Below are 16,511 nucleotides of genomic sequence, written 5' to 3'. Positions count from 1 at the left end.
TAGCGCTTACCGAAGAGCATGTATGTTGGGCTCTCCATGCATGTATTGTGACCGTCACACAGCCGCGACACATGCAGCTGCCGTGCCGAACAGCTGATTTTTGGGAGCGCTCCAGTTATCCAGGTTATTGATGCAGCTATTCGGTAAGCTCTAAAGCTATTCAGATAAGCACTTATCTAAAGCCATTTGATCAACCCCAGTCTTAACCTTCTTCTGAAAAGCCAGTGTACTCCAAGTATGGAAAGGGCAGAAATCTGTCCCTAGAGGGAGGAAAGACTTGAAGCCTGCATCCAAACCTGACAAGGTGAAAAAACAATCCCAGGAATTGTGAACACCATGGAATAGAAGTCCCTCCCATCACAGCAGCTGAAGGACTTCCAAATACGTTGGTAATCCTTAGAAGATTGAGGCTTAAAAGTGCTCAGCGGGGGCAGGACAACAGAGTCAGACATCTTGGATCTTAGAACCTTCGTTTCAATAGCCACGCCATTAAACATTACTAAGGTAAAGTGGGATGGAGCAGGATCTTGTGAAAAAAGGTCAGGCACCAAGTGTTGAAGGATATTCCCAGAAATTACAGAAGCTTGGATGGTATCAGACATGACTTCTGTTGATTTATGACTCAACTGAAGAGCTCCAAGGAACCCAAGACAATTTGTAGAACAGAACAATTCTCATCTCTGGAAGACGCTTACACCAGAAAAGCGTTCAGATAAATGAAGATTGCCACATCTGGCAAGGGGGAGCCCTGACCAAGTCATCCTTCTTGTGAACTGAACAGGATGGAGTAGTATCTTTGGAAATGTTCCATGATTTAAACGGAGGATGTTGAAAGTTTGAAAGGTACAAGGTCTCTGGAGATGAAGGTAAAAAAACTTGTTGGAAGCCAGAAAGGGCAATTAGATTATGCAAAATAGATACCACCCTTCTGAAAGACCGTAATGCAGTGGAAAGTCCTCAATATTGGAGGAGGCTTATAAGGAAGGTTTAGGCTTGAATGAGGGCTGCTTGGAATTGGGAGGGTCAAAAAGGACCTCCCATCACCTCTGCAGGAAGTGTCACGAAAGGAGGGAAAAAAACCATGGAGCATTAACAATTGTGAGGAAGAACACCACGTTTGTCCCCAGTAGCATCTTTGACAATGTCATGTAGGCGCTTTATTCCAAATAATAAAAAGGTGAAAGACTAAGCATAGCATGTGAGGAAAATGGCAGGTGGAACATATCTATCCCATATCTTCTGACATCCGCAGGGTCACAGATCGTGGGGACACTGGCACTTTACCGAAGCTTAAGTGATAAGCGATGAGTGAACAGCTATTAAATGAAATGGCTTCTAAAGTGAGGTAAACGACAATGGAGTGCACGGTGTGCACCTACCTGAATAAGGTGGAGGACATCCAAACTACGGGGGGTATAAAAAGGAAAATACATGAACAAGACACTTGGCTAAAACAGCTGCTTAGTGTGATGAGAGTACAGTCCATCAGGCAGAGCCAACACTTTTCCTACACAACTGAGCATCCAAGTGGTAGGTCATACGCCCATAGTGAGGAATCCTCCAATGCCATTAACGAGGGGATCATTCAGCCATTCTAAAATGGATTTTGAAGTAAATACACCAGCCCTATCAGGACGATAAAAAAATAAATGTAATGTATACAATTTTTACTGTGAAGATCAGCATAAACCCCTAACCAGTACATGAATGCCATGTCAGGTGCATGTCTGTGGGGGGATTTTTCACCAGTATCCTCCGGCTTCTGACTGCAGAAATCAGACCCATCTCTGATCGTCTCACCACTTCGATGCCTCGTGTATCTAAGTGTGTGTTAACGGGTGCAGAGATGGACCCCTTTGTCTCCATCGCTCCCCCTATCACAGTGCGATTGCGAGGTGCTGATGACCTGTCATGGTAACTTGTGGGCTACTGCAGCTTTGGCTTGCCATTATTATGCGCCTAAAATATAAGCAGATTATGCTATTTTTTAACACTATTCCATACAACAAAATAACTAAGGAAAAGATGTGCAAAACGAGCAAATATATTTTAATTTTTTTGTTTTATGGTCACAGCAGAAAGTGGCGAATAATCGCTAATATAAACTTTTTTTTTTTATGAAAAGTAATAGGTTTTCTAGTCTGCAGCTGAACATTTGAGCAGCATACAACCTGGTGAGAACAGAAAATCAACACTGTCACTTATTACTCACTGTGATTTACATCCTCTTTATTTAGGACAATGCTGGAAACCAGAGATCAATGTGCGTTATATAAGAGTGCAGGGCCGATACAGAAATACGGGGCCACAGCGGAGGGAAGTGCCCAGATAGGAGAAGGGGCACACAGGACATGCCACTAGGAACTGGCTATGTCCACACATCTGCAGACATGTTTGCAGTATTTTAACTAGATAAGCCACTGAAGGATTGCATATTAGTAAATTAACTACATTTTTGTATACGGGATGACGCTGCTCACAAATCCCCAACATAGCGTAAAACACTCACCATTTCATCATATGTTCTCGGGTGTTCATTTCCGTGCCAATCCAGTCTATTTGGAAGAAGCTGTTAAATGGAAAGTTAGAAAAAATGATATTCTAATCAGTTTTTCACTAACGAACGTGGACCTAAATGACTTACAACAAGCGTTCAGGGCGTCTCATTGAGGAGAGTAACAGTGTGGGGTGTAGACTAAGCTTTAGGTGCCCTTACCGCGGGCTGGATGTACAAAGCCCAGAGCTCCTGTCTAAATCCCCAATGAGGACTGGTTCCATAGTTCCCAAACGAAAAAAGAAGTTCTCTCAGCACCAAATTGAAGAGTGTCCGCACCATGATCAAAGAGTCATTGTCAGCGAAGCACTGGCCTTAGGGAGCCCCTTACATGGTTTACTAGGAGGCAGTTTAAAAGCATGACCCATGACAGTCCAGTAAGATCATTACGGATGGTGGTAAAAGGCATTCACCAGCGAGATACACAGTATGTCTGCACCTTCAGCGGGTATCACACACGGATCCCATTCTAATGAATAGGACCGGAGCATGATCACCAGTTTTGCACATGCCCATGTGTTAAAGCGATGTCATCGGAACAAATCATTGGAAAACCCCTTTACCATTTTAATTGATGTGCCATAAAAGCCTTTCATTCACTCTAGAATGACAGTGATAAGAGCGGTACTTACATTGTGTTGATTCAATTCATGGATCAGCATCTGGAAAGAAAACAAAGTCTGTTAATAAACTAGTCCTGTGCATAATCATCACCACTAGTCATAAGCAAGAAGACTAACAAGGCCTATGGCCCTTTACCATTCTTTGGTACTTAAAGGGTTATTCTCAAATTCTTTAAAATGGAGCTTGTAAGACCTGAGCTAAAGCTGGCGGCACTGCTAGAGCGCACAATTCGGGCAGCTTCTGGGCCCCTGCGTTCCTCTTATGTTGCTTGCAGCGCCAAGGAGTGCCCAGTTTGGCCTAGCGGAAAAGCGTTGACACTGGACAAACTGAATCAATCACGAGAATATTACACTGCATGCAGATTTGTTAGGCAACTTGTATTTTAGAGGATTATTTTTATTATTGATTAACAACTATGTTCTCAATCAACCCAAAAGACTCAAATATCAAAGCTTAATGTTTTTGGAAGTTGGAGCGTTTTTTTTTTTTTTATTTGGCTATCTTAGGAGGATATCTGTTTGTGCAGGTAACTATTACTGTGCAAAATTATTAGGCAACTTAATAAAAACCAAATATATTCCCATCTCTCGATAAACATTGCGAGCAGCAGCCACCACAGCCTCCAGACACTGTTCCCAGAGGTGTACTGTTTTCCCTCCCTGTAGATCTCACATTTTATGAGGGACCACAGGTTCTCTTTGGAGTTCAGATCAGGTGAACAAGGGGCCATGTCATTTTTTCTTCTTTCAGACCTCTACTGGCCAGCCACGCTGTGGAGTAGTTGGAGGCATGTGATGGAACATTGTCCTGCATGAAAATCATGTTTTTCTTGAACGATACCGACTTCTTCCTGTACCACTGCTTGAAGAAGTTGTCTTCCAGAAACTGGCAGTAGGTCTGGGAGTTGAGCTTCACTCCATCCTCAACACGAAGAGGTCCCACAAGTTCATCTTTGATGATACCAGCACATACCAGTACCCCACCTCCACCTTGCTGGCGTCGGAGTGGAGCTCTCTGCCCTTTACTGATCCAACCTCTGGCCCATCAAGAGTCACACTCATTTCATCAGTCCATAAAACCTTTGAAGAGTCAGTCTTAAGATATTTCTTGGCCCAGTCTTGACGTTTTATCATATGTTGCTTGTTCAGAGGTGGTTGTTTTTCAGCCTTCCTTACCTTGGCCATGTCCGAGTATCGCACACCTTGTGCTCTTTGTTACTCCAGTAACGTTGCAGCTCTGAAATATGGCACAACTGGTGGCAAATGGCATCTCGACGCTTGATTTTCCTCAATTTATAGGCAGTTTATTTTGTGCCTTTTTTGCCCAACACACTTCTTGCGACCCTGTTGGCTATTTGCCATGAAACGCTTGATTGTTCGGGGATAACACTTCAAAAGTTTGGCAATTTCAAGACTGCTGCATCCCTCTGCAAGATATCTCACAATTTTGGACTTTTCAGAGCCCGTCAAAACTCTCTTCTGACCCATTTTGCCAAAGGAAAGGAAGTTGCCTAATAATTAAGCACACCTTATATAGGGTGTTGATGTCATTAGACAACACCCCTCCTCATTACAGAGATGCACATCACCTGATTTACTTAATTTGTAGCTGGCTCTCAAGCCTGAACAGCTTGGAATAGGACAACATGTATAAAACGTATCATGTGATCAAAATACAACTTGCCGAATAATTCTGCACACAGTGTAATCTCTAGCAAGAATGAAGTCGGAAGGCTGGGACTCAGCGCTCCGGAACTAAACGATAAGAATCCCTTTGAAGAAGTTTCCTCAACATCAAAAATGGTTAAGTTTGAAAACTACCTGTAAAAACAAGCAATTTTATTAAAAAATCCTCACTTTATTTCATTGTTTAATGCTCGGTATTTAGTTACTGGACAGCTTCCATCCCCAACAGCTGAGATTCCCATTTCAGGTAAATGTTGGGCTCCGAACAATGCAAGTTTTAATCAATCTTCTCATAGATAAGATACAGAAACCATCGTCTAGTGTTTCCATCCAAGCCGACCACATCTTGTCACATTTATGGTGATGTTAATAAATATTCTTTTTATAAAATGTTATGCATGTCCAAGAAACAAGATTATTCTAACAAGCATGCGGAGGGGTTACATCAGACTTCAATGACATTATTACCAGATTTCACAGGCAAGGATTCGGCCAACTTCTGTGTCCCTGCCCTCCTCCGATGCTGCTGGACAGAACTGTCAATCATCTGGAGCGTTCCACCCACGACAAACAGAGCCGGAAGGCAGATCCGCAGGGCATTCCCAAAGAGGACAAGGCAGAACAACAATTTGGGGGCCCTGCACCTTCTTAACCTTCTTTTGCTGCGATCATAGCAACTTGGTTAGTTCCCTCAAAACCGATGGGACATGCAGGAAATGCCAAGAATCCGGCATGTTTATATATCTATATATTTAGTTATCTACATGCTTTGAAAGAGGTGCGGTATGCAAACTAGTTTCTTGGAGTCATGCAGGTAGAGCCGCTCCAGTCAGTCATGACAGTTATCCCCAAATAATCCACATTCTGACCTGAAGAGGTCCCTTCAGCAGGGAAACACCATGACCTGCCATGAATCCTATTCTGACAGAATAATGGCAATTGGTAAATGCACAGGGTGACAAAGCCGGGGCATGAATACACAACTTCAATGCACATGCACCGGAGCCAGCCGATGTAGCTGTATATTCAAGATTAAGAACGGCTTGTGAGTGTGTTGATTAGTGGTTGTCCACTACTTTTACATTAATTACCTAGCCTAAGGATGTTCCATCAATGTCTGACAACCAACCAGCAGTTATTGGTGGTGGCCACCGGCCGGAAGTACTCACTTGCGGAGCTGCTCCGTCATCTAGTAGTGACTGGGGTTTGGTACTACACATCTGCCTCCTATTCAAATCAATAGGAGCAGGATGTGTAGTACCAAACCCCGGCCACTACAAGGAGGCAGAGCAGCTCGTCAAGTGAGTACTTCCGGCTGGAGAGCAGGGGTGCCAGGTGTCGGACCCAGGCTGATCAGACACTGATAAACTACCCTAAGAATAGGTTATCAATGTAAAAGTAATGGACAACCTCTTTAACCCCTTAACCCCTAAGGGTGGTTTGCATGTTAATGACCGGGCCAATTTATACAATTCTGACCACTGTCCCTTTAAGAGGTTATAACTCTGGAACGCTTCAATGGATCCTGGCGATTCCGACATTGTTTACTCGTGACATATTGTACTTCATGATAGTGGTAAAATTTCCTTGACATTACTTGCGTTTATTTGTGGAAAAAAAACGGCAATATGTCAAAAATTTTTAAAATTTTGCAATTTTCCAACTTTGAATTAAATCAGAGATACAGTATGTTACACAAAATACTTAATTTTGGGACAATTTTTTTTTTTGTTAGGGAGTTATAAGGGTTAAAAGTTGACCAGCAATTTCTCATTTTTACCATTTTTTTTTTTTTAGGGACCACATCTCATTTGAAGTCACTTTGAGGGGTCTATATGCTAGAAAATACCCAATTGTGACACCATTCTAAAAACTGCACCCCTCAAGGTGCTCAAAACCACATTCAAGAAGTTTATTAACCCTTCAGGTGTTTCACAGGAATTTTTGGAATGTTTAAATTAAAAAATGAACATTTAACTTTTTTTCACAAAAAATGTACTTCAGATTCAATTTAATTTTATTTTCCCACTGGTAACAGAAGTTGGACCATAAAAGTTGTTGTACAATTTGTTTTGAGTACGCAGATACCCCATATGTGGGGGTAAACCACTGTTTGGGCGCATGACAGAGCTCGGAAGGGAAGGAGCGCCGTTTGACTTTTCAATGCAAAATTGACTGGAATTGAGATGGGACGCCATATTACGTTTGGAGAGCCCCTGATGTGCCTAAACATAGAAACCCCCCCACAAGTGACACCATTTTGGAAAGAAGACCCCCTAAGGAACTTATCTAGATGTGTGGTGAGCACTGACCCACCAAGGGCTTCACAGAAATTTATAATATAGAGCAGTAAAAATAGAAAATCATTTTTTCACAAAAATGATCTTTTCGCCCCCAATTTTTAATTTTCCCAAGGGTAACAGGAGAAATTAGACCACAAAAGTTGTTGTCCAATTGGTCCCGAGTACGCTGATACGGGGGGGGGGGGGGGAACCACCTTCTGGGCACATGGGAGGGCTCGGAAGGGAAGGAGCGCCGTTTGGAATACAGACTTAGATGGAATGGTCTGCAGGCGTCACATTGCGTTTGCAGAGCCCCTGATGTACCCAAACAGTAGAAACCCCCCCACAAGTGACCCCATATTGGAAACTAGACCCCCCCAAGGAACTTATCTAGATGTGTTGAGAACTTTGAACCCCCAAGTGTTTCACTACAGTTTATAACGCAGAGCCGTGAAAATAAATCTTTTTTCCCCCCACAAAAATGATATTTTAGCCCCAAATTTTATTTTCCCCAAGAAGTTTATTAACCCTTCAGGTGTTTCACAGGAATTTTTGGAATGTTTAAATAAAAAAATGAACATTTAACTTTTTTTCACAAAAAATGTACTTCAGATTCAATTTTATTTTATTTTCCCAAGGGTAACAGGAGAAATTGGACCCCAAAAGTTGTTGTCCAATTTGTCCTGAGTACGCTGATACCCCATATGTTGGGGTAAACCCCTGTTTGGGCACACAGGAGAGCTCGGAAGGGAAGGAGCACTGTTTGACTTTTTCAACGCAGAATTGGCTGGAATTGAGATCGGACGCCATGTCACGTTTGGAGAGCCCCTGATGTGCCTAAACAGTGGAAACCCCCCATTATAACTGAAACCCTAATCCCGACACACCCCCCAACCCCGACACACCCCAACCCTAATCCCAACTGTAAATATAATCCAAACCCTAACCCTAACTTTAGCCCCAACCCTAAGGCTACGCGCACACGTTGCAGATTTTGCTGCGGATCTACATCCGCAGTGCGGTTTACCTGCGGATTTTGTAAAAACAGTGCAGAAAGATCCGCACACCAATCCGCAACATGTGCACATAGCCTAACCCTAACTGTAGCCCTAACCCTAACGGAAAAATAGAAATAAATACATTTTTTTTTCTTTTATTTTTCCCTAACTAAGGGGGTGATAAAGGAGGGTTCGATTTATAAGCGGTTTATACCTTCGATTTATAAGCAGTTTATACCTTGTGGGAATAAAAGGACTAGAAATAGGAAAAACCCAATGTGGCTAAACAAAGAAGTAAGACAGGCAATTAACAGTAAAAAGAAAGCATTTGCACTACTAAAGCAGGATGGCACCATTGAAGCTCTAAAAAACTATAGGGAGAAAAATACTTTATCTAAAAAACTAATTAAAGCTGCCAAAAAGGAAACAGAGAAGCACATTGCTAAGGAGAGTAAAACTAATCCCAAACTGTTCAACTATATCAATAGTAAAAGAATAAAAACTGAAAATGTAGGCCCCTTAAAAAATAGTGAGGAAAGAATGGTTGTAGATGACGAGGAAAAAGCTAACATATTAAACACCTTCTCCACGGTATTCACGGTGGAAAATGAAATGCTAGGTGAAATCCCAAGAAACAATGAAAACCCTATATTAAGGGTCACCAATCTAACCCAAGAAGAGGTGCGAAACCGGCTAAATAAGATTAAAATAGATAAATCTCCGGGTCCGGATGGCATACACCCACGAGTACTAAGAGAACTAAGTAATGTAATAGATAAACCATTATTTCTTATTTTTAGGGACTCTATAGCGACAGGGTCTGTTCCGCAGGACTGGCGCATAGCAAATGTGGTGCCAATATTCAAAAAGGGCTCTAAAAGTGAACCTGGAAATTATAGGCCAGTAAGTCTAACCTCTATTGTTGGTAAAATATTTGAAGGGTTTCTGAGGGATGTTATTCTGGATTATCTCAATGAGAATAACTGTTTAACTCCATATCAGCATGGGTTTATGAGAAATCGCTCCTGTCAAACCAATCTAATCAGTTTTTATGAAGAGGTAAGCTATAGACTGGACCACGGTGAGTCATTGGACGTGGTATATCTTGATTTTTCCAAAGAGTTTGATACCGTGCCGCACAAGAGGTTGGTACACAAAATGAGAATGCTTGGCCTGGGGGAAAATGTGTGTAAATGGGTTAGTAACTGGCTTAGTGATAGAAAGCAGAGGGTGGTTATAAATGGTATAGTCTCTAACTGGGTCGCTGTGACCAGTGGGGTACCGCAGGGGTCAGTATTGGGACCAGTTCTCTTCAACATATTCATTAATGATCTGGTAGAAGGTTTACACAGTAAAATATCAATATTTGCAGATAATACAAAACTATGTAAAGCAGTTAATACAAGTGAAGATAGTATTCTGCTGCAGATGGATCTGGATAAGTTGGAAACTTGGGCTGAAAGGTGGCAGATGAGGTTTAACAATGATAAACGTAAGGTTATACACATGGGAAGAAGGAATCAATGTCACCATTACACACTGAATGGGAAACCACTGGGTAAATCTGACAGGGAGAAGGACTTGGGGATCCTAGTTAATGATAAACTTACCTGGAGCAGCCAGTGCCAGGCAGCAGCTGCCAAGGCAAACAGGATCATGGGGTGCATTAAAAGAGGTCTGGATACACATGATGAGAGCATTATACTGCCTCTGCACAAATCCCTAGTTAGACCGCACATGGAGTACTGTGTCCAGTTTTGGGCACCGGTGCTCAGGAAGGATATAATGGAACTACAGAGAGTACAAAGGAGGGCAACAAAATTAATAAAGGGGATGGGAGAACTACAATACCCAGATAGATTAGCAAAATTAGGATTATTTAGTCTAGAAAAAAGACGACTGAGGGGCGATCTAATAACCATGTATAAGTATATAAGGGGACAATACAAATATCTCGCTGAGGATCTGTTTATACCAAGGAAGGTGACGGGCACAAGGGGGCATTCTTTGCGTCTGGAGGAGAGAAGGTTTTTCCACCAACATAGAAGAGGATTCTTTACTGTTAGGGCAGTGAGAATCTGGAATTGCTTGCCTGAGGAGGTGGTGATGGCGAACTCAGTCGAGGGGTTCAAGAGAGGCCTGGATGTCCTCCTGGAGCAGAACAATATTGTATCATACAATTATTAGGTTCTGTAGAAGGACGTAGATCTGGGGATTTATTATGATGGAATATAGGCTGAACTGGATGGACAAATGTCTTTTTTCGGCCTTACTAACTATGTTACTATGTATGTTACTATGTTACTATGATTTTCTATTTATAGCAGGTTTCTATAGCAGGTTTTTATAGCAGGTTTTTAGGTTTGGCAGCTGTCACACAATAAAAGACGCTTTTTATTGCAAAAAAATAGTTTTTACGTTACCACATTTTGAGAGCTACAATTTTTCCATATTTTGGTCCACGGTGAGGTTTTGTTTTTTGCGGGACAAGTTGATGTTTTTATTGGTACCATTTTTGGGCACATGACATTTTTTGATCGCTTTTTATTCCGATTTTTGATAGGCAGAATGAACAACCACCAGCAATTCATTAATTACTTTTGGGGGGAGGGCATTTATACCGCTCCACGTTAGGTTAAATTGATAAAGCAGTTTTATTCTTCGGGTCAGTCCGATTACAGCGATACCTCATTTATATTTTTTTATGTTTTGGCGCTTTTATACAATAAAAACTATTATAGAAAAAATTATTTTTGCATCACTTTATTCTGAGGGCTATAACTTTTTTGCTGATGACGCTGTATGGCGGCTCGTTTTTTGTGGGACAAGATGACTTTTCAGCGGTACCATGGATATTTATATCCGTCTTTTTGAGCGCGTTATTCCACTTTCTGTTCAACGGTATGATAAAGCATTGTTTTTTGCCTCTTTTACAATGTTCACTGAAGGGGTTAATTAGTGGAACAGTTTCATAGGTCGGGTCGTTACGGACGCGACGATACTAAATGTGTACTTTTGTTTTTTTATTTAGATAATGTATTGGAATTTTTTTTTTTTTTTTTTTTTTTACACGTTAATATATTTTATTTTTACTTTTTTAGTTCGTCCGAGGGTGGGACATCATGTTATAGTGTCAGATCGCTGATCTGACACTTTGCAAAGCACTGTGTCAGATCAGCAATTTGACAGACAGTGCAGGAGGCTTCCCGGCGCCTGTTCTCAGCAGGCGCCTGCAAGCCACCTCCCTGCAGGACCCGGATGCAGCCCCGCAGCCATTTTGGATCCGGGGCCTGCAGGGAGGAGGACGGAGGAGACTCAGAACAACGCGATAACATAGCGTTGTTTCGAGGGTCTCAGGGAAGCACGCAGGGAGCCCCCTCCCTGCTCGATGCCTCTTTATGCTGCCGGAACGCTGCGATCATGTTTGATCGCAGTGTTCCGAGGGTTAAAGTGCTGGAGCGGTCCGTGACCGCTCCTGGAACATAGTGTCGGATGTCAGCTGTAATAATCAGCTGACACCCGGCTGCGCTCCCTCCGTGAGCCCGGTCGATCGCATATGACGTACTATCCCGTCACCGGGAATTAAGTCCCAGGTCACCTCGACACCTAAACACCTTGGAACATTTTTCATTTTCAATTTTTCACTTAACTTCCTAAATTCAAAGTAATGCCACTTTCTAAGCTTCGTTAAAACATTTCTACCATTTTGCTGCTGCAGTTTCTGTAAATCCTCTATCCAGCTAAAAAAAAAAAAAAAATTGTCAGCACTCCCGCTTTTAAACGCAGCTCTTTCCCTTCTTTCAGTGTTAGAGATAGACGGTAGGGAGAAAGCTGTGCAAAAACCTCCACAGGCTGGAGTGGGGAAAAGAAAATAGGCTGTAAATAAAGACAAACTATGCTAATGTATGAGCGAATGAAGACAGCAGTCACCTCGATACACACACAGTTCAAACCAAGCCAATAATACTGGGGGGGGAGACAGACCTCGCATCCAGCCTATATTACTGAGAGACACAGACCTCACATCTAGCCTATTATACTGGGGAAGACAGAGCCCACATCCAGCCTATATTACTGGGAGAAGTACCGTTCACATCCAGCCTATATTAGTGGGAGAGACACACAGAGCTCACATCCAGGCTATATTACTGGGAGAGACACAGACCTCACATCCAGCCTATATTACTGGGAGAGACAGGCATAACTCACATGCAGCCTATATTACTGGGAGAGACGTGAAACAACGTGCAGAGCCTGACTGCTGCCTGCAAGTCAGGTGCTGCAGGGGACATCCCTTTGTCAGTAAGGTGGAGAGGGACCGCCCGCCTGCTTCCATCACCGCTGTTCTTCAGTGGTGGTGCAGTGGGGGCTGCATGGACGCCATCAATGCCTCTATCCTATAGGGGGATCACTCCTTTAGGATGGGACAGGGCTATGGTCCGACTCAAGTAGGCATGGCTGCAGAAGGGGGTACATGCAGGTGACACACCATGTTCCCGTCTGTTGATGGTGTGGGGAGAGCGGTGCCCTAAAGACATATCTTCAATCTGTGCAGGAGGGGGTACGTGGAGGCAACACTCCACGTTCCAGCCTGTTGGTTTGGGAAGATCGGACCTTTGAAAGGATCCGTCGCCCCTATATTCCTTGTAAAAAAAAAAAAAAGAAAATTGTAAAAAGTAAAAAAATAATGATAGTCTGAAGACCAGACTAATGTAAAAATAATAAATTATACTTATACTTGAGTATATACTGTATACTTTTGTAAAAATAAAAATCTCCCAAAAACGGTAATTAGACCTACCAGTAATTGTATTTCCAGGAATCCATCCTGACAGCACCACTGGAGGACGTCCTTCTTACCCTCAGTGGGACAGGAACAACAAGCGGTTAAAAGGACCCTCCCCACTCCACCCACCAGTGATTTTCCAAGTACCACATCTGGATGGATGCAAAAAAGAATTTTATTCAACAAATTTACACCAATGTTACATCACATTAGTCTATAATACAAATTTGCAGTGGGAGGGAATTAGTAGTGCTGTCAGGATGGATTCCTGGAAATACAGTTACCGGTAGGTCTAATTACCGTTTTCCAGTTCACCACCTGAAAGAACCATTGGAGGAATACCAAAGCATGGTAAACTAGGGTGGGACTACTGCATGTAATACTTTTCTACCAAAAGCTGACTGCTCTGATGAGACATCTAGTTTATAATGTCTGGCAAAAGTAGAAAGACTAGTCCAAGTCGCAGCCCTACAGATCTGCTCCGCTGAAGCTCCCCCCCTCTCTGCCCATGATGTAGCAATAGCTCGGGTTGAGTGGGCTCTAAGGATATCTGGGGGATCCTTCCCTTGGGCTGTATACGCTAGGTTTACAGTAGTCTTAATCCACCTAGCAATGGTTGACTTTGCTGCCTTACAACCTTTATTTGGTCCCCTGTACTGTATGACAGGTTCGTGTCTTGTCTCCACCCTTCAGTCGCCCCTAGGTATTTCACAACTGTCTCTCTAACGTCAAGGTTATGATAGACCCCTTCCTTCGTGTTTCTACGGTGTTGGCAGAATGAGGGAATAATTATTTCTTGGTTTATGTTTGTAGACGAGACTACCTTGGGGAGAAAGGCTGGATTAAGTCTTAAGACTATTCTGCCGTCAAAGATCCGGAGGTATGGATCCTGTATGGATAGAGCCTGCATTTCCCCTAATCTCTTAGCTAAAGTGATGGCCACTAGGAAGGCTGTTTTAAAGGAGAGATTGGCTATGTCCATGTCCTCTGATAATAAATATTGGAACCTGCACAAGGCATTAAGGACCAAATTTAGGTCCCATGGAGGAGACGATTTCCTCACAAGAGGTCTCATTCTTTGTATGACTAGCAAATCTTGCTATCCAAGGATGGGAGGCGAACGATGAGTCAAAGAACACACTAAGGGCCGCAATCTGTACTTTTAAAGGTACTAGGCCGGAGGCCTTTCTTAAACCCAAGTAGTAAAAAGTCAAGGATTCTAGGAATGTCTGGTTTTGAGGTATCTACTGAGATCTCTCCTAGAAAAGAGCAATATCACTTCCAGATCTTGTTATAGATCGCTTAAGTCACCGACTTCCTGCTTGCCTGGAGTGTGGTGATAACCTCTTCTGACAGGTCTCTGGATCTTACGTCAGGCGTTCAGGATGCAGACAGATAGTTGTAGCGAGTCCAGACCTTGGCACAGAAGGTCCTGCCTCTTCGGCAGGAGAATTGGTCTTTCTGTCAACATTCTGGATAGAAGAAAAAACCAGCTCCTCTTGGGCCAAAAGGGAACCACCAGGATTACTGTTGCTCTTTCATCCCGTATCTTCCCGAGTGTTCTCGGGATCAGTGGAAGGGGTGGAAAAGCGTACCTTCTCCCCAATGTTGAGACAGCGCGTCGACTCCCCTGCTCCCTCTAGAGGATAGAGAGAAAAATGTTCTGGCCTTTGCATTTGACCTGGTGGCAAAGAGATCCACTCGAGGGGTCCCCCACTGCTGGCACAGACTGTTGAACACTTCTGGATTCAATTCCCATTCTCTGGGATCTACTGTTCTGCTTAAAATAATCTTCTACCTGGTTTTTGGCACCCTCCAAGTGGACTGCCGAGATGGACCTGACAGATTTCTCTGCCCATCTGAAAATCTCGCCTGCCAAGTGCTGTAGAGATGGTGTCTTGGGTCTCCTTGGTGCCTTAGAAATGCCACCGCTGTTACATTGTCGGACAGAATCCTCACGTGTCTGTCTCTGACTTGAGACTGGGCCTGGTAGAGCACTTTCCAAATTGAATAAAGTTCTCTGAAGTTTGATGACTTGGCTGACATTTCTGGACTCCACTTCCCTTGGTAGTATGTCCTTCCTATGTACCCACCCCATCCGTACTGACTGACGTCTGTGGTAACAGTGACACAGGGACAGAGGTTCCATGGAACTCCCACCTTCAGGTTTTCCAGGACGGTCCACCAGGATAGGGACTTCTTTACTGAAGGAGAAAAATCATCTTCTCCAGAGAATTTTGCCTTCTGTCCCAAGATTTCAGAATCTGCTTCTGTAACCCCCGTGAGTGAAATTGGCTCCATTTCACACAGGGAATACAGGCCGTCATTAAGCCTAGGACCCTCATTGCTTCCCTTATAGAGGAAGTGCTTTTCCTGAACCGGTATATGTTCTCGATTAACGACTTCTGTCTTTCTTCTGGTAGAAAAGATGTTCTGGCGTTGGAATCTAATATGACCACCAAAAATATTATTCTGGAATTTGGAACTAGGCATCATTTTTCCCCAATTCACAATCCACTCCAGATCCTGTAGAATGGAGAGTGTGAAGTTGCGGTCGATCTTGAAAAGCTTCTCTTATCTCGCCATTATTAAAAAGTCATCTAGGTAAGGTACTATGGAAATACCTTGATTCCTTAGATATGCTACTACCTCTGACATTAGTTTGGTAAATATCCTTGGGGCCGAGGCTAGGCCGAAGGGGAGACACTTGAATTGAAAGTGATAAACTACCCCTTTGTTCGTCAGGGCGAATCTCAGAAATTTCTGGTGGCAAGCGTGTATTGGGACGTTGTAGTATGCACTCTTTAGATCCAAGGTGCACATCACCATGTCTTTGTCTAAGAGGTAGTGTGGACTTTATAGATTCCATCCTGAATCTCGTGTACCATATCCATCTGTTCAGGGGTTTCAGATTTATAATCGCCCGGGAGTCTCCCGATGGGTTTTTTGTTAATAGGTGTGAATAATGGCCCTTGCCTCTCTCTGAGATGGGTACTGGGACGATCGCGTCTATTTCTAACAACTCCTGGATGTCTGGCCAGATAGGGGAGTTTAAGAGGGGATAAGATCTGGTTACTATGAACCTTTCTGGAGGACTGGTGAATTCTAGTTTGTAACCCTGAGCAATCACCTGCAGAATTCATGGGTTTTTGGATATTTTCTGCCAGCCCACTAGAAATCTTTGTAACCGACCTCCCAATCTGATGTCATTTATTTGGTTTTCCTGAACCATGGAAGATGGAGTCTTTACCTTTTCCACCCCTGGGATATGACCATCTCCCAGTCTTCCCTTTCCCCCTGTAGTCTATCTTCTGACTAGGCCGGGATCTATGAAAGGGCTGGTATTTTTTTACTATTTTCCTCAGGGAACCTTTTCTTTTTGTCTGAGGCTCTTTCTAATATGTCGTCTAGAATAGGCCCAAACACTTTACCCATTGAGAACGGGATCCCACAAAGTTTATTCTTTGACTGAATATCACCTGACCAAGTCTTTAGCCAGATCGCACTTCTGGCTGCATTGGATGAGGATTCGCTTCTGGCAGCGAATTGTACAGATTCCGCCGAAGCGTCCGCCATGAAACC

At 43.2% G+C, this 16,511-nt stretch overlaps 1 protein-coding gene across 1 annotated transcript in view; it reads right to left on the bottom strand.

Moving 5' to 3' along the window:
* LOC138672600 (bromodomain and WD repeat-containing protein 1-like) overlaps window positions 1-16,511 on the bottom strand; it is a 139,814-nt gene that overhangs the window by 104,066 nt on the left and 19,237 nt on the right. Inside the window, 2 exon segments of the mRNA XM_069760737.1 lie at window positions 2,510-2,569; window positions 3,187-3,216. Coding sequence (XP_069616838.1) covers window positions 2,510-2,569; window positions 3,187-3,216 — 90 coding nt within the window.

This window comes from Ranitomeya imitator, chromosome 3, assembly GCF_032444005.1.
Source record: "Ranitomeya imitator isolate aRanImi1 chromosome 3, aRanImi1.pri, whole genome shotgun sequence".
NCBI lineage: Eukaryota > Metazoa > Chordata > Amphibia > Anura > Dendrobatidae > Ranitomeya > Ranitomeya imitator.
The sequence above is the reverse complement of the archived record's forward strand: the minus strand, read 5'-3'. Positions and strand labels throughout refer to the sequence as shown.